At 44.2% G+C, this 18,639-nt stretch overlaps 2 protein-coding genes across 4 annotated transcripts in view; one reads left to right on the top strand and one right to left on the bottom strand.

The window, feature by feature from the left end:
• ANKMY1 (ankyrin repeat and MYND domain containing 1) overlaps positions 1-4,390 on the top strand; it is a 58,256-nt gene extending 53,866 nt beyond the window's left edge. For 2 of the 3 annotated variants that reach the window (XM_073360054.1, XM_073360050.1), the window contains 2 exons: positions 237-290; positions 2,603-4,390. In XM_073360054.1, the coding sequence (XP_073216155.1) occupies positions 237-290; positions 2,603-2,799 (251 nt within the window). In that variant the 3' untranslated portion in view covers positions 2,800-4,390. The remainder of the gene's footprint in view (positions 1-236; positions 291-2,602) is intronic. The other variant, XM_073360051.1, reaches the window with a different exon arrangement.
• A 311-nt stretch (positions 4,391-4,701) lies between these two features.
• The window catches only part of GPC1 (glypican 1), a 324,164-nt gene continuing 310,226 nt past the window's right edge, over positions 4,702-18,639 (bottom strand). Inside the window, exons 6-9 of the mRNA XM_073360055.1 lie at positions 15,869-15,988; positions 13,728-13,861; positions 10,945-11,120; positions 4,702-8,262 (exon numbers count right to left, since the gene is read on the bottom strand). Of these exons, the coding sequence (XP_073216156.1) occupies positions 8,045-8,262; positions 10,945-11,120; positions 13,728-13,861; positions 15,869-15,988 (648 nt within the window). The 3' untranslated portion in view covers positions 4,702-8,044. The remainder of the gene's footprint in view (positions 8,263-10,944; positions 11,121-13,727; positions 13,862-15,868; positions 15,989-18,639) is intronic.

Raw genomic sequence — 18,639 nt, 5'->3', positions numbered from 1 at the left:
TCTTTATGTTGAAGTTATTGTACAACTGCAAATGTATATGCATACTGGGAAATGTAATGACTTCTTTGTGAGCAAGCGTTCATAAAATAAATTTTATTGGTATTTATGGCTGGTAGCAACTTTTAAAAACTGCTTAGAGTGCAGTAGAAGTGGTTGGTCCCTCTAAGTAGTCACAATATAATCTCACAAGCGACTATTCTGAAATGTCTTTGCACCTTGTTTTATTGCGGCTGAAGGTGATTCACCATTAATGGACTCTGATCAAGACAACCTACAGTCTGAGGTTGATGGTAAGTCGGTTTTGACTATTAACATCTTTTTCATCACTAAAAAACTGTTGCATACACTTGTTGGCCCTTTTCATCTCAATCCAGCTACTAGCTCAGTGGTACCAGGTCTCACACATTGGCATTTAGTCCCCGAATAATTCAGAAGTTTAAATTAGTGGCATTTGCAGGCATTTGTTTCTTATAGAAGCAATAAGTAAGACACTTGCTAGTGCAGACTATGTACTTGCTAAAGAGAGAGCTCCTAAAATAGCCATTGTCGCAGAACTGTAACTGCTTGTAGCTCATGGAGCATTATGAGAGAGAAATTGCTGTAGCTGCTTTTAACGAAAAGACAGTATTAAAGATATTTAATTCCAAGGCATATGGGACAGCAAGTCCATCTCAACACTGCCCCACCAGTGTTTCTCTGCAGTACTGAATAATAAACTACTCATGTCCCTGATGCCCCTCATGTATGTGAAAGGTACTGGATCAAACTGCTTCCATGGCAGACCAATAAGCCAGACTGAAAATTCCAAAGACTCTCAGTCATAATTTCCATAGAAAGTGTAGCGCAGCTCGGCCATTTCTTCATCACTTGTAATAAATTTGTAACAAAGACTGGTCTAATAGGATATTTGTAGCTAGCTACACTGATTGCTTAAAAGGGACCCCATCAGAAGTATCACAGTACCACCCTTCTCTAAATAGTAATATGACTGATCAGTAGACTACAATCTCTGGGAACTTCTTGGGGTAGGGGAATGAGTCTGACAAAAGAGGATCCCAGTTGAGTAGCCTATCATGTAAGTATATACACCCCTAGGGGCAGAAATCTTTATAAACTCGAGGAAGAGCTAGTGGTCATGTTTCCCATTCAGCCCCTTTTTAAAGTGCTAGCAAGTCTGTGTTGTTTGACTTTCCCTTTTGCACATGGCCTGTCCTTCTGAGCTATTAAGACAGAAAGAAGTGGCTTTTGGTCCCCCTCTGTGATGTACACAGACTTACTTAGCCAATAACTTAAGCAAGTGCAACAACATGATTTGACAGGTTTCAGAGTAGCAGCCGTGTTCCTTTCCTTTTAACATGATTTGAGTTATAGGTCTGACTCAAGTCACAGATTTTTTTGACAGCATTATCTATTGAAGCCAGGACAGGTGCTTGGATACTGTCTTTGTACCTGCTTCAGTTGTCACAGAGAGAAAACTGAATGCCTTGCTTTAGCTAACTGGGCCAACTAAGAGAGTTGGAAGCTTTTGGGGGTAAAGCTCCCACTACTCAAGCTTCTTGCTGCTTATCGGTTGTCTTTAGTATCTCATTTCTGCCACTTCTGGACTGATGCCCTCTCAGACATAGTGGGCTCACACTATTTCAACTGAGATAATAGCATATTTTATTGGAGGGGAGGGTAGCGCTCTGTCTGTATGCTTTGCCATCTTTTTATCTTTACCATTGTATTTTGTTGCATTTACTTAAAGACTGGACTAAAGGGGCAAAGTAGCATTATTATTGTATGCCAGGACTCAACTACCAGTGCAAAGTTTTGCTTTTTTAAAGTAGCATGATTATGACACACTCACACACACAAAGTGACCACCAGAGCAAGGCAATATATGTTTTTGCCATCATTGATGATTATGTGAGATAATTTTCTCTTTTAACCAGAATCCTCATTCCTGATTCATTGTCAAGTGGTCAAACCTGTTGTTCTTGATTTGCCTTGCTAATGTAGCTTCTACATTCTAAAGAAGAATGGTAGCCTAAACTGAAGAATCTCGTGGGTGATGTGCTGTCATTTATGGTTTAGCTTTTTCCACACCTAGTGGACTTAGACACTTCTTCTATTTAAAATGAGCCGATGTCTAAATAAATTCCTTGGACTACTTTGAAAATCTCAACCTGTACATCTTGCAAGCTGGTTTTCGGGTGCTCTGTGGTAACCTAAACTGTGTTTAGGAGAATTTCATGGTTATTTTGTGCTTTACTTTGCATTTTAAACACAGTGATGTTTTTGATGTGGTGGTGATGGCAGTTGAATTTTGAGCTAACTACCTAGCAATTACAGGCAAGCTCAAGTTAATGCTGACCATTTGCAATTCACTTTTACATTAAGAGACTCTCAGAAGTAATAATGGAGGGGAAAAAATACAAACATCAATGCCCTACACTATCCCTTTAAAGGCCAGCAGGTATGTAGTTTCTGTCATGCTTCCATGTTGCTTGTTAAACTGATTCAGGACTCAGTAATTTTGAAGGCTTGCAGTTGTGTCCAGTTTACTGTTCCAAGAAAACCAGTGTTCCTTCAGAGGCCAATCTATTATTTATTTTTACAGAAAAGCATCAACTTAAGACTAAGTCGGGCATTTCAAGAGAGAGGCAGAGTCCTGCTGGCAGAAAGGGAAGCGAGGGAAGAGGCAGAAGAGAGGTCTTCAGGAAAGACGACAAGAAGCCAAGGCCAGGAAGACTATGTGCAGTGGCCGATGACATGCGTCCAAATCTTCCTTACACTGGGAATTACAGTTACAATTAATCCCACTGTAGAAAAGTTGACCTGGCATCACTTGCCTTTATCTAATAAGTACTATATCAAATAGGAAGCGATAGGATACTAATGATATGTGTGTAATGACAACTTAGCCAGCCAGAGTAATTTTCCAGTGGCCTTCTCTATTTTTATTTGAAAATACTGATTAGCACGGATGCCTCTAACAGTTAGACATGTAAGGAGAGAGCTGGATGATAAAAATGACTACTGTATGGGGTAAAACTGTGTAACAGCTCTTCATGCCACTGAAATAGCATCTGCAATGTGACTTTATTGCATTGCTCATCAACTCCACGCAAATGTCACTCTCCTCTAGCGTGAATTGCCACATAATTATACTATGATTGGTGGGGGGCAACGTGGCTGTTACACTGATTTAGTTAGCTATTCAACTGACCAAACCTTCTGAAAAACAGATTATGCTCCAAAGCATGAAAAATGTCACACAACCTCAAAGCTCACCGTGTTCAGCAAGGAGAACTTTCTGTCTGATCGGGCATGCTCTCGCCTCCCACCCCTCCCTCAGCTTCATTTATTGGCGGATGAGGATGGTGAAAACTTTAGCGCTTACACCTGTTCAAGTCGAAGGGCATTTTGCTGTTGACATGAATGGAAGCAAGATTAGGGGATATTTGCTCATATGGCAGACAGAGGTCACCATGTGGAAAAGGAGGCAATTTTCTGGTTAGGTGTCTCATTTTTAGCGATGCTGAGCACCTACAATTCCTATTGGATCCAGTTGGGGAGGTAGCTACAGGTACTCAGCACCTCCAAAAAGTAGGCCCTGTTTATGTGCCTGTCTGTAGTGTCATGTTTGAAAATTTTGGCCAGAGTACATAAGGACCAGAATAATGTTCCTCACACTCATGTGACTTACATCGGGATGCATGGATGTAACTGAAAACAGAAGCTGACCCTTGGATTGTATATAGTTTGAGCATGTTTGGCCTACCAATAGCTCATTTGCAAATGTGGGGTGTGTTCATAAAGCTACAAAATTGGATACAATTTTTTTTTCCGTTTTCCTATTTCTTTGCTAGTGGCAGTTATTTTAAATAATACAGAGAGGATTTACAGGAGATGAGTGAATTGTAGTTTGTATAAATACTGTTCCTTGTACAGTACCCATGGATAAATTTAGTTCTATAGAATATAGAGATCAGCTGTTTAGCGCTGTGTATATAAAATAGAATCTAAACTCCTGTAACAGAAAGATTTTAATAAATACCAAGTAAACTGGTAAGCTTTACAGAAACAAGAAGTTGATTAATTTCTTTGTTTGGGGGGATGGAAGGAACCTGGAATTCTTTAGGTGCTGTTTACCTCCAGTCACGTGCACTCCTTCTGTCAATATCTGATTACCAGAAGTCTGGGGCTCACCCCCTTGGTATCGTTACCAAGTTCACCAACCTCTGGAAATGGAATTGTATATATAGAAAAACAAAACCTATTTCATTCAAAGGGAGCAGGGTGGTGGATTATTTAATTCAGAAAGGCTCTCTACTAGGACCAGAATGCTTTCTTCTTTTAGTTAACTTTTCAAGAAGCAGTATCTTGAGTGCAATAGTAAATAACACTGTGCTTTACATTTACAAATATTTAGTTGTAAATCTAATCTTTTAATTTCTCTCCTTCATTACATCCTCCCCAGTCTCTCTCTCAACAAACTTTACTATGGTAACTTTTTAAAATGTCATCAAATAAATTTCATCTTGTTTTTAAGCATTTCCTATACCTAGAGGTGACTGCTCTCCGCCACACATTTTTGAGCAGGTGAGAAGCTCACAATGGCCATATGATACTGTTGTTAGTGGGTAAACCAAGGACTGAGTGTGGGGCTACTCACAGTTAGAAATAAAATAGTGATTTGTAACAGTGGGACAAATATAGATTTAAGTCTCCAGCCTTTTTATTTATACAAGGATTCAAAGAACATATTTCAACTTTAGATAAACAGTGCAAGATAGTTACAAGTACCTTGGTAACAGAAAGAAATATATAACTGGCCAGCTATGCCAATAAGTGAAATAAATCTTAATCCTCCAGCTAGAAATGCATTTTTTAAAGCAAAGGTGTACTTCAGATATTTGTTATACCTTATCCCCTACCAAGCCCACCAGAAAACAATAGGTTGTTTGTCATTTGTAAAACGATAAATATCTGTGCTCTCAAAGCCGCTAATGATCCCACCCGTAGTTAAAACATACAAATTATGGCACAAAAGAGCAAGTTTAAAGACAGAGATGCTTGTAAATCCACTAGTCCATTTTTCAGGGATGTGGGTGTTTAATAATTCAGATAAGAACAAACCCCAAAGTATTTTTTCCTTATCAAAACACTGAGCATTCACCATCTTGCTAACAGAGAAGCGAATGGTCCTTTTTCCTCTTCCCCGTCCAAAGCAGCAAATCTAAAGTGAGTCATACTCCCTTGATATGGGCTATACCAGTGGCTCCCAGCCAGAGGTCCAGGGCCCCCTGGGGGGCGGTGAGCAGGTTTCAGGGGGATCCACCAAGCAGGGCCAGCGTTGTACTTGCTGGGGCCCAGAGAAGAAAGCCACAGCCCCACCTGTAGGGCCCTGAGCCCGGGCAACTTGCGGGGGCAGGCCTGTGGTGTGGGGCCCCCAGACAGTTGCCCTGTTTGCTATCCCCTAATGCTGGCCCTGCCTTTTATATGCAGAGAACCAGTTGTGGCAGAAGTGGGCTGTGGAGGTTTTATAGCAGGGGGATGGACGGGGGGCTCAAAGAGAGAGGTTGAGAATCCCTGGGATATAGCACTTAACGAGACAGTCCCCCAAGGCCATGAACTGTGTGTGAGTGCTCCAACAGGCTGCAAATACATGATAATGAGATTATTTTTTTCTCTTCCATTGTGTCGAGCCACAGGTGACTAAATATTTATAAAACTATTGACTGTGGTGCTCAAATTTCTTTCATTTAAAAAAAAATCTACTCCAATGCCCTTTTGACGTGTAACATTTTCCATGCTCCCTCAGAAACTGGGTTAGGAGTTACATAATAGAAGGCTCATTTATACATGTAATGGCAACATGGGCTAAAAATCACTGCACTAGACCAATAAAAGCAAACCTGCCTGAAACTACACCGCAGATTATGATAGGCCCAGTAATTTCTTCAATTCAGAGCCAGATAATTTAAATCGAATGGCAAGGTAAGCCTCTGGCTCAAGTTTAGCTTTAAGAATTAGTGGCAGCTTGGGAATACAACACCAAAATGATCTAAAATTGACTGTGCAGAAGCAAGGTGTAATGAGGGACAATAACTCTCCCATAACTGGCCTAAACACAGTCCACGTTTTGTACAGAAGTATAAGTGTCAGCCCCCATTACGTGGCTGGGTTAGGAAACAGTGGTAGTTGTCCAACAAACTAGGAATTTTAACTCAACCAGGGGCATAAGGACTTCACTATACTTGCTTTCTTGCAACATCTCTCAACATTCCTAGCGCTCTGATCCTACAGTCTTACCTTAAATTGCACATTCCATAAACAGTGACAGCACAAATCAAATTCTGCTTTTCCCAAATCTTTTGTTATGAACCAAAACACATTTTCGCACGTAACGAAAGACACAGCAGTGTTTAAAAGTTTGATAAGCCTATAAACGTCTTAAACATAAGATATGCTTTCTCCCCAAAAATAAAAATCACAATATTAATAACAGCAGAGCCTAAACTCATGGTTCCCCATTGCTAAAAACAGTCAACCGGACTGTATTGTTACTCCAGATAAATTTCCTAGAGATACTTTTCCAAACGATGTTTACTGTATCTGCGAATGAGCTAAGCCAGCTAGGGAACCAAAGTGCACAGCTCTGTAAACACAGACACCCCGAACAGATAGATATGTATGTGTGTATATTTATATATATCGTTTGTTGACAAAAACAAAACCTTTAGTTGAATCCACTCCTGGTACTCATGTAATAAACTACAAAAAATTACTGGCTAACATTAGGAGGCTGTGCATCCATTGCTTAGAGCAGAGGACGGGAAGGTCTAGAAGCATCCTGATGATCCACTGACGCAATGTGTGGCTGCAGCTCAGATACTGGACAGTTTTCATCTTCAGTCACTGCAGTGGTGAAGTTGGACAGGGGAGGGAGGGAAGCAGGCATTCACTTACAAAGAACTCTCAAAGCCCAGATTATACATCTGAGCCATTTTCCTAGGCAAACAAACTACCAAGTGAAGTAAGTAATAACCCACTGACTCCCAATACTGTAACTTATTGCTTTAGGCCTCATAACTCTATGTGTATTAATATGCAATTAGTATGCAAGACTTCACAAAATAGCAATTTGCAACGACCCCTTTGGTAGAAGGTTACTGTTGTCTCTGTCATTAACAAAGAGCTTCAGTCTCCTGTTGGAAACAAACCCCTCAAATGACAAATCTCAGCCTGCATATCGTGATACTGGACGGCAGGTCTAGATTAGATCATTAATAGCTAACTTCAAAGATTTCCAAATATCACGCAAAATCTAAATCTCACTCCCATTCACTTTAAAGTAGGAGCATTATTAATTGCCACTGATGGCTAATTTTAGTAAACAAAACTACTTCTGTACTTGTAAGTGAGAGGACTCTTGCATTTTAGTTGCAAACGCTTGGATAAGGAATCCCATTGCTAATCGAGTTTGTATTAGCATAAGGAATTATTTGAAACACCTACATCCAAGAAAATGAGTGAAGGATCATCTCTCTGCCTGCTTAAGAAATACAACAGAAAATTATGAATGAGCTCCTGAACATAACAGAGTGCTTGCTGCTGTTGTCAGTCCTAATTTTAAAAGTTGCACTGTTCTAAACCTGTCGGGCTTTAGATGTTAATGGGTAAGTGGCATTCTTGGCTACGGTTGTATAACAATATTAGGTTAACTGCATATTCCACTGCAGTCAGTCAAATGGTGACTCTCTGGAGATCATTTTTTCTTTTCCCCCTATCTGCAGAGGCTTGTTTGAGGCCCCAAAGAGCCTCTTTGTGGCAAAACAATGAAATAAAAAATGAGGTACGGAAAGAGGGCCCAGCATTCAAAAAAGAGCAAACAAGGATGGAACAGCTCTAGCACTGCCAGATATCACAAACAATTGAGACCTTTTTTTTCTCCCTCTTTCTTGCCAAGATGAATTAAATATTGTCCCTTTTTTTTTTTTTTTTTTGGCAAAGTTAAGACCTCAGCCACAGTCTCTTTCATGGCTGTGCAAGTAAGTTACCGCCGCAAGTACTGCGTTGCAATAACAGCCACAGAAAGGAAGATTAGGAAGGAGGAAGGCAAAAATTTGTTGCTGGCCCCCTTTACGCCACGTCCGGACTGGTTAGGAATAGCATGTACTTCTGGCTGCCTGGTGCTGGGGTTCTTGGAAAGTCTTTTGCCACAGACTTCATCAGGGCAGCCATCACCACTCCCAGAGCCACTGATGTCATCACCTGTACACAGAGAGAAACTCAGGGTGAGACTGACAAATCAAACTTTGTGCTCAGCACAGCACAGGACAGCCACTGCCTCTAGAGGCTTACAAATTCAACCAGACCAGGAGTTTGGAGACGGAATGGCGGGAGAATCCCAGGGGAATGAATACTACGACTGACTCACTGTGTTTCCTTTCATATATATGGTCTGGAATATATGTATTGTATTCCTTCACTAGGTGTACTTGAATGAACCTGGGATGGCGTGGAGTGTTCACAAGCCCTTGCAGTCAGGTGGTTAGCTGGCTCTGTTAGCTGTGGCCAAGGCTTGAGTCAGTCAGTCAGGTCCCTGCCAAACAAGGTAAAGGCTGTAGAGCACACTAGCCCTTCTGTACTTGGTCTCACATTGATGTTGAAATGGCCTATTGCTGTAGCAACTAGATACTGATTGGAAAATTTTAAAACGTGACAAGACCACCCACTGTAGGCTGCTGCTTGTGCTTTGGAGAGAGAGAGTTCAGCTTTAAACCAAAAGCTCAGGTATTAAGTAAGAACATCTTACATCACAGTGTGCGGCTCATGAGACTTAATCTCTGAGGCATTGTCAAGGGCGGTCAACTCCAGACATACACAGGGCTCTTAAGGATCAGATTCAAAGCCCCTGGAAGGCAACTAAGACTCCCCTTGACTTCACAAATCTTTGACTCAGGCCCAGAGTGAACCCAGTCCTAGACTGTTTGACCCCCAGAACTATCATGGATCTCTTCAGCTGAACATAACTGCTGCATCTGGGTACAGGATGAGTTGTGGACGCTCAAATAATCTTTAGAGATTAATTCAATGTGCTGTGGATAATGAAGATCGGTTTAAAGTGAAAAGAGGCTTGAGCACAGGGGTTGTGCTCACGGCAGTCCGCACCTCTCAGGGGGTGGCCTTAAAGTGTAACTCGAAGTAGAGCACATTGCAATATTCTACACTGTCGGTGACAAAGATGGGTAACCGTTGCAAGACTAGTTTTCTATCGAATATGTTTGCCCTCAGCAGGGTTGCACGGGGTGTCTGCCAGGGGAGCATTTGACCCTGTGGAAACACTGTACAGAGCTGTGCAGTATAAAATCAACTTGCTTAAGGTTTTGACATGTCGGCCCTAGTTCATGATGGTTTTTCTGATCACATAATTGTTCTAAATGGGCTACTGTAATTGAATATAGTTATTTAGAACAATGAAAGGAAAGCAAAGCCCAGGTCAACATGAATGTTCACCTGAAACACAAAATGTATGCCAGACATCTTGTCTTTGTTTCTACTTTACTTAAAAGCCTGGCTCTACATTAATTATTTATTTATTTAGTGAGAGATATTCATAAAAAAAGGTTAAAAAGGCAGATTTTCTCTTGAGAGTTCTGTACTTTATGTAGAATTATTTTGATGGCAAATCTAAAATGAACCACAGACTTTAGTGAGACACACTTCTGCTCTGTGTCTTTCTCTAAAGCTTTATCACACCTTCCTCTATGTAAATTAAACACTGAAGGGTTTTCTACAATGAAGCTGAAAAAGACAGACTGCAAAACACTGTTTCTCTCAGGTGGATTTTTTATCTTGCCCAGATGAAGAGCATGGACAATATGGGTTAGATTGTAATGATGGTGTATGGGGTTTTCATCCACAATTACAGCGAATTTCATGGTGGCTGCAGTGTCCTATGATTTATTTAAAAACTATCCAGAAAGATTGTGATTCCATTGCAATCTGGGGGGCTGGGGAGTTCTAAATTCCAAGCTGCTGAATAACACTCTATGGGAAGAATTTCTCACAGGTGAGTTAATGGTTACACAAACATGGAAATCAAATATGGCCATGGGAGATAGAAAATATTTCATCCCTAGCCACCAGGAGGTTGTGCTTTAGCATAGCAATAGCTCCATTTTGTTTGGCCACCCCAGCAGTAAATGGAAGCACACACAATGCTTGCTGCGTAGCCTGTGATCTTACATTGACTTACACATCTCTGGTGCGCACACTAGCAGAACGGGTGCAGGTTCTACAGTCTTGAAGGGAATGCTGTGCCTAGCTCTGACCACACATGATTGTAGAGCTCGGGAGATGATGCTCATTAGTCGAGATGTGAAATGGAAAGCTTTTCCCATTCCCTACGAGCTGTTCAAGGGACAGCTGAACATCACATGGTCTTTCTTGGGGAGGGGGAGGTTAAACATCCTGGGTTGTGGCCAACATCCTTTCCAATACAGAACAGGCTCTTAGGTGGCATGTGGGGTGCTGCAGGACACAAATGGTGACTGTTACCCTGAGTCAGTACAGTACTGTCAGCAGTGCACCTCATTCTGTTATTCTAATGCCCTTTCGGATGCGGGAGTATCACAGGCTGGATGCAAACCAGCACTCCATTCTGTTCCATAACAAGGGCCAGCAGTTGTTATGAATCAGGCCCTGTACTCACTGTAGGGCAGAGACTGTATCCTCATCAGTGTTTGGAAAACATTAACCCATTTTTTGTGCAATCTAAATAAAAATACCACCACAGGACGCATGTGGGCATTTAGTCTTCTCTCTCGTTTTATCATGCACTGCCAGGAATTGGGATTAATGGATTTTTTCCAGCTGTCATTCAGAAATCACTTGGTATTCACGGTCTGTCCTCATCCCTTTCCCATTACTTGGGATTTTTGGTGTACTCACTAGCATCCTGGAAGTCCACATCATTGCCATTGTAAGCATTGCGCAGTCGGTTTGTCATGATCTTCAGCTGCATGATTTGCTGACGAATGGTCATATCTGGCTTGGTGATGTCCACCTCTACCTCTGGATTATTAATCTGATTGGCCAGACCATCTCCCATCACCTCTGGCAAATACCTACACAGGAAATCAATTCATTCACATTGCTTTTCCCAAACAGTAAATTCTCCTTTTGGTATTACAGGTGCCATTACAACTGATAATCTACCATCTACGAGAGGGAGAGCTTTGCAGCTTGGTAGTATCACAATTGTATTTACTCGTGTTCCAATCGCAGCGTCGTGTTTCTGGTTCGTTCGTCTTTCTGCTCATACTCCTGCACTAGCGTAAGGTGCAATCTGAGCTCCCAACTCTTTGACTATAGAGATCTCCCTGGCAGTGGACAGAAGAGGACAGATTCAGGCAGCCCACACAAGGCACTGAGCTGTGCTGGGAGGTCCATGGTTGGCAGGGCAAAGGGAGGAGGCCAGTGGATTTGCCACTGTATGTGCAACCCAGAATTTACAGCAGGGGTGGGCAAACTTTTTGGCCCGAGGGCCACATCAGGGTGTGAAACTGTATGGAGGACCAGGTAGGGAAGGCTGTGCCCCCCAAACAGCCTGGCTCCCGTGCCCTATCCACCCCCACCCACTGACTGCCCCCCCGGGTCCCCACTCCCATCCAACCCCCCCCATTCCCGGGCTACTTGTCCTCTGACCGTCCCCGTCCCCCCCCCCCCGGGACCCCACTGCCATCCAACCCCCTCTGCTCCCTGTCCCCTGACTGCCCCACTACCTATCCACACTCCCGTCCCCTGACAGGCCCCCAGGGATTCCCACGCCTTATCCAACCCCCACTGTTCCCCGACCCCTGACCGCCCAATCCCCGGAACCTCTACCTTATCCAACCGCCCCCTGCTCCCTGTCCTCTGACTGCCGCCCCCTTACCATGCCGCTCAGAGCGGCAGGAGCTTGCAGGCCCACTGCCTGGACTGAGCCAGCTGTGCTACCCGCACGGTGGCATAACTCCGGGGGAGGGGTTGGGGTCTAGCCTCCCCAGCCAGGAGCTCAAGGGCTGGGCAGGATGGTCCCATGGGCCGGATGTGGCCTGCGGGCCATAGTTTGTCCACCTCTGGCTTACAGTGTGCCTGTCTCCCTCTAGTGGTTGGACCGCCTATTGCTACCAACCATGCACTAACAGACTTGGGTATTTCAGCTGAGGCAGTATAGCCTCACGTTTTTAGAGCCAGAGGTCTCAGACTCTGTCCCACACTGCTGACAATGACCTCAGGGGCAACACACAATAGAATGACCCCCGGGGGTCTCTATTTAAGGCTACTTCAGCCCTAGGATAGCTGCTGTGGAGTGTCAACTTCTGAAGGGTAGGATGTCCCACCGCCCAAGTGCCCAGGTCAGCTCTGTGCAAGGCTGAGGATCTGGTCCCATGCTGGCACCAGTGGCATAGCCCGCGTGACATCCAGCCCATTACACAAGAAAGGGGCTCATCACCACATGGAAGATTAGGAAACTGACACATTATGACCTAGTCCATGACTGCACTGGAACTACTGGATTTACCTCCTGATATGATTAACAAGGCGGCTGGCAAACCCTTATACCCAATCAACTGGGAGCTGGCTAGCTAGTCATTAAAGCTGCATTTCTCCCTGCTCAGTGTCACTGTCAATCAAGCACTTAAAAAAAACCTTTGGCATTTCAGGCAATGCCTGAAAACATTTTAAAAACTAAGGCCCAGATTCCCAGCTGTCACAGATCAGGCTACCCGGGGATGGTAACAGAGTTATGATGTTTACAACAGCTGAGGATCTGGCCCCAAAACAATGTTTTAAGTGAAAACCATGGGCATAATGTATTTCTATGGTGGCAGAATTTGCAAGGGGTGAAGTCTGAGAGGGAACAGTGCGTGAATGGGTAACTAGATAAATGTTTGCAATTCCCAGCAGTGCCTCTGGGTTTCTTCCAAAGCGAATCTGTCCATTCTACTAACGGCATTTAATGCCTAAGCGTGTGAAGATTCTGTGCGTAATTTTTTAGCAAACGTGCTTCAATGTCTAAAAGTCTAAAATGTGGGAAGAGAGCAACACATTTTAAATTCAAGGCATCCACTTCTCAAAATCTGCCTCTGGAAAAGGGTTAAGCTTTGCACTTGTTCCTGAGAGGCTGGGGCTGAGCCCTTTAAACTGATGGGAACTTACAGCAGGGCCAGTTCTATGGCTGAGATTGAGAGGACCACAGGGGTGTGGTAACCACAGCCAGACTCCTAAACAAGCTGTGCATTGGGCTGACTAGCCCTGGTGGTGCTCAGACCTGGGCAGAAGGAAGGGGGAGGGGATCCGCCCGTAACTGTGGTGTGCAGCTGCTCAGGGGTGCAGAGGAACTCACGCAAAGGAGTTCCTGACTGCCCTGATCAGCCATCAATGGATCCTGATCCCCACACTGCCCCCTGCTGGGGCCGGGGAAGTTACTGTGGCCTTACCAATTCCTAGTGAGTAGAGGACACAGGATTAGGGTTGAAGCAACTGAGGGAGAGGCCCTTGAGGGCAACCATATTTTCGTGAAATGTCCTCTATAATGGAGTTTATGTCACAGGCTGTAAAGCGTCATGGGGCAGGGATGTGGGAAGAACTAGCTTCTCTCTGCACCTACCTTTATCTTCTCTTTCTGGTAGCAGCTTTAAGTTTAGTATGGAGAGTTTTTGCTTTGCTTCTCTACACCCCATCCTTACCTCCCCTTGGCCATTCCGTTCCAGCACTTGTCCTCGTTCACCGAGCCGGATGTTATTTTCTCATTGCAAAGTGTGCTTGGCAAGGCAACCCAGTAATCCTTGATATCTCTCAGCTTCCCTTTGGCATCAGAAACCTGTAAGATGGAGGGAGAATCTTGGCCCAAGGAAACATCTATTAAACCCCAGAGGCTGGGTCGTCCAGCTAGATGGTTCTAGCTCAAGGGTGGCCAAACCTTTTGGCCTGAGGGCCACATCAGGGTGTGAAACTGTATGGAGGACTGGGTAGGGAGGGCTGTGCCCCCCAAACAGCCTGGCCCTTACGCCCTATCCAAACCCACCCACTTCCCGCCCACTGACTGCCCCCCTCAGAACCTCTGACCCATCCAACTCACCCCCTGCCAGGCTCCTTGTCCCCTGACCGCCCCCCCGGGACACCACCCCCATCCAACCCCCTCTGCTCCCTGTCCCCTGACTGCCCCGAACCCTATCCACACCCCTGCCCCCTGCCAGGCCCTCCGGGACTCCCATGTCCTATCCAAACCCCCCTGTTCTCCGCCCCCTGACCGCCCCACCTCCAGAACCTCTGCCCCATCCAAACGCTCCCTGCTCTCTGTCCTCTGACTGCCCCCCGGAACCCCCTACCCAATCTCCCTCGCAGCCCTGCGCACTGCCTCTGCCCCCTTACCACTCCGCTCAGAGCGGCAGGAGCTTGCAGCCCCACTGCCTGGATGAAGCCAGCTGTGCTACCCACATGGCACCGCAACTACAGGGGAGGAGGGACAGCAGGGGAGGGGCCGGGGGCTAGCCTCCCTGGCAAGGAGCTCAAGGGCCGGGGAGGACAGTCCCGCAGGCCGGATGTGGCCCACGGGCCGTAGTTTGCCCACCTCTGTTTTAGCTCATTTATTTTATAACTCCGAGAGAGCATTGTTGTTTTTTCATGTACAGGAAAAGAGCACTAACTTTACCTTAAATAACAGCCCTCAGCCCAAGGAGCTGGCCAACTGAGGCCAACATTTCCATGTGAAGGACTGTTCTGCTGTGTTCATCTGTTTTATAACACAGTTGATATTAAAGCCATGTATCACAATGATGTGCTGGCTCCTTTCTAGCCACGCCCCCAGCCATGCCCATTGCAATAGACAGGAGGGAAGAGATTAGCAGCAACAGCGAGTGTTGTGTGATCCTGGAATGAGGGCCCAGGGAGATGGTGTGAGAGTGTGGGCAGGCCAGGTAACAGGTTCTGATGGGCAGAGACAGACTCAGGAGGGCTGGGCAGGAGAAGCAGATCCGGTAGGGCAGAGGGCTGAGCAAGGGAAAGCAGCCTAGCAGGGAGGCTGGGAGTGATCCAGGGAGCTGCTGGGGAGCAGGTGCTGTCATCTAGTGCTGAGAAGCTGAGCCACAAGCAGCTGAGGATCAGCAGGGAACAAGGCGTTCGATCAGCCTGTCACAGAGGAGACAGGATGATCACAGCCTGTGGGCAACAGAATCAGAAATGTCCAATAAAAGACAAGGACCAACAGTGTAGCAAAGCTGCAGGGAGACAACATTGCAGCTACTCCAACATCACCATTAGGAGATGTTGCCCCAGAACACCAATGGCAGAGCAAGACCAGGTCTAAAAAACCAAGGGCCGGACCTTCAGAGAGAGAAGCAACTAAGAGTGATGAAGTTCAGCAGGGTGATGCACAACTGCCTGTGTTGGAGAAAAGGGCTGGCTGGCTTTGTTCCATTCTGCTACCGATACACTTAGGGACCAAACATCTTGACAAGCTTGGGGAGTTCCACCAGTCTGGTGCTACGAAGCTGAAACTCAGCAGCCAGAATCCTGTCTTAGTTGGGTCTTCAGTGGGACAGCTATAGGTCAGTAACTTTTTCTACTTAATAGGCACATCTGAGGGTTTATTGGGAAGGCACCAAAGGCTAGAGCACAGCCGAGGGCTTGCTCTGAGCTTGTGTTATACAGAACACACCACCTGATCCCAAACAGGGTTGGTGCCCACTGCTCTCAGTAACACCCTGCCATTGGGTCAGCAACGATCCTGACACATGACACGGACAGACATGATAAGCCCACTATTGGGGCAGGCAGTTTTAAATATTCCAATAGGGGAAATGTTTTATAAATTCAGAGAGACACTTACTAGCTTCTCCAGTCCAAGCCCTGAGGATTTATCGTCAGTGACAGCTTTTCCCCTTCTTTTCTTATCCTCTCCACTGGATGCTTTTGTGCTGATTTTGGGATTTCCACAACCTTGGAAAACCTGAAAAAACCCCAAACCAAACCAAACCTTCCTTTATATTGTGGTTCAATAGCTTTTCCCATTAACTAGTGCTGTGTGTTTATTACTTTTCCTGTTAAATAATTCTGTCTGAATTCCCCATTTCTCCCACTCACCTGATCTTTTTGATTATGACCTAGTTTTTGGACCTGTCACCATAGTCTATATTAAAAAAAGAAAAATATCTCTAGCAATTTTGCATTCTCCTTCTATGATTCTAAAAATTCATCAGGCCTTAGAAGAAAAAGCAGGCAACCCTCCACCTTTCCCTACAACACAAAATGAAACCATCCCAGCGTACTGTACAAACAAGCCACACGTGCAAATGGCAGCTATGCGGTAATTTCACTAGACCAACACTGCCAATTTAACACAATAACACAAATCATCACTAATTCACCCAGTAGTTCATGCTGGTAGCATCACCGTCTGCAAGGACTGTTACCAAATTGGACATGGAAGCTGGATATAAGAAGAGAGGGAGGGACACTTACTTTCTGTTCATAATTACACAAGAGCAATTTTGAGACATTTGTTTCTAATGCACCTTATTGGACTCTGGCAAGAGCTGCATGGCAGCTGATTGATTACCTCGAGTGCTGAGGTACAGTCCTGTAATGCTGGGGTCTAGCTCTCTCCCGCAGCTATTCTACAGACTGCACTTTTTAACATTAACCTTTGAAAATTTACAGTCAAACATTAATATTAAAATAATTAACAATTCACATTTGCTCTCACTGACACCAGTGAATAGTTATTAATGGTTTATTCTCTGCTATGGTTTATGAAGCAATAAACTGGTCCAAATAGTATATTACATATAGGATAAAAGATGGCCTTGTATTTTTACAAGCTGGTGAGTAAGTAAAGAGGTCTCAGCTACTTTTACCAGAGTATCAGATTACATTTCAGGGCCATTTATTGTTAAATTTTAAATGCATACAAATACTGACTGGAATAATATAATGCCTGGGGTTGAAATATCTGATGACTGGGAGAAATATCCCAAATCTACCTGGTCTGCAAATCCAACTAGAATAGCTCCACTTCTGAAGGCAGAAGTGTTCAATAAATATTTATGTTCTGTGTTTGGAATGAGGATGCTTAAGTACTTCCCAGCCCATTATGAAGGAAGATGTTAAATAGCATCTACTAGGACTACATTTTTTAAATCAATAGGCCCAGATAACTTACACCCAAGAGTTGGCTGAGGAGATGTTTGGCCCACTGATGTTAATTTTTTAATAAATCGTGGAATACTGGGGAAATTCCAGAATACTGGAAGAATGCTAATATTGTGCCAATGTTCACAAAGGGCAAGCAGAGGTAATTATTGGGTGGTCAGTCTGAACAGCAACCCCAGGTAAAATAATTGAAAATCTGACATAGGATTCAATCAATAATGATTTAAAGGATAGAAATATAATTAATGCCTATCAGCATGCTTTTTTTAAAGGAAAATAGGTCATCAAATAAACCTGATTTTATTTCTTGTTTAGATGAATGGACTTCTGTAATTTGTTTGAACTTTATACTGTACGACATTCAGATTGAAAAATTCACACTATGCAATATCAATAAAGCACACGTTACATGGATTAGAAACTGGCTAATTGGCAGATCTCACAAAGTAATTATCAATGGAGAATCAACATCACATGGGGATATTTCTGGTGGGGTTCCACAGGGAGAGGTTTTAAGCCTGCCACTATTCAATATTTTATCAATGATCTGGAAGTAAAGATAAAGTCACTGCTGATAAAATTTGCAGATGGCACAAATATCGTGTGAGGAGTAAATAATGTTGAGGACAGGACAGGAAAAACAAAGCGATCTGGGTCCCTTGGAAAGCTATGGCCATTGAAACAAAATGCATTTTAATACAGCCAAATGTAAGGTCCTACCTCTATGAACCAAGAATAGAGGCCATAGCTACAGAATGGGGGACTGTATTCCGGAAAGCTGTGATTCTGAAAAGGATCTAGGGGTCATCATGGGCAAACAACAGAACATGAACTCCCAGTGCGATGCTGTGGCAAAAACAAACACTGGATGTACAGAGGAGCAGTGAGTAGAAGCGGGGGTGGGGGTGATTTTGCCTCTGTATAAGGAAACTGTTGAGACTGATAGTGGATCTGTATTTGCATTTTAAGAGGATTCTGAAAAAACTTGGAAAGGGGACAGAAAAAGCCACAAAAATGATTGCAGGGTCGAAGGAAATACTTTACAACAGGGACTCAATCTGTTTAGCTAATCAGAAAGAAGCTCAAGAGGTGACTCGATGACAGTGTATAAGTACCTTCACGGGGAGAAAATACCAGGTACTAAAGGGCTCTTTAACCCAGGGAGGAAGGCAGAAGAACCACCTATAGCTGGATGTTAAAGCCAGACAAATCTGAATTAGAAAAGAGGCACACATTTTTCACAGTGAGGGTGATTAACCATTGGAACAAACTGCCAAAGGAAGCGGTGAAGTCTCCATCTCTTGATGTCTTCAGATCCAGACTGGATACCTTTCTGGAAGATGCTTTAGTCCAACACAAGTTACTGGGCTCAATACAGGGGTAAGTGGGTGGAATTCTCTGTCCTGTGACATTCAGGAGGTCAGACGAGGTGAGCTAATGGTACTTTCT

The sequence above is a fragment of the Lepidochelys kempii genome, chromosome 9 (assembly GCF_965140265.1).
Source record: "Lepidochelys kempii isolate rLepKem1 chromosome 9, rLepKem1.hap2, whole genome shotgun sequence".
NCBI lineage: Eukaryota > Metazoa > Chordata > Testudines > Cheloniidae > Lepidochelys > Lepidochelys kempii.
This window is presented reverse-complemented; position numbering and strand designations above follow the sequence as displayed.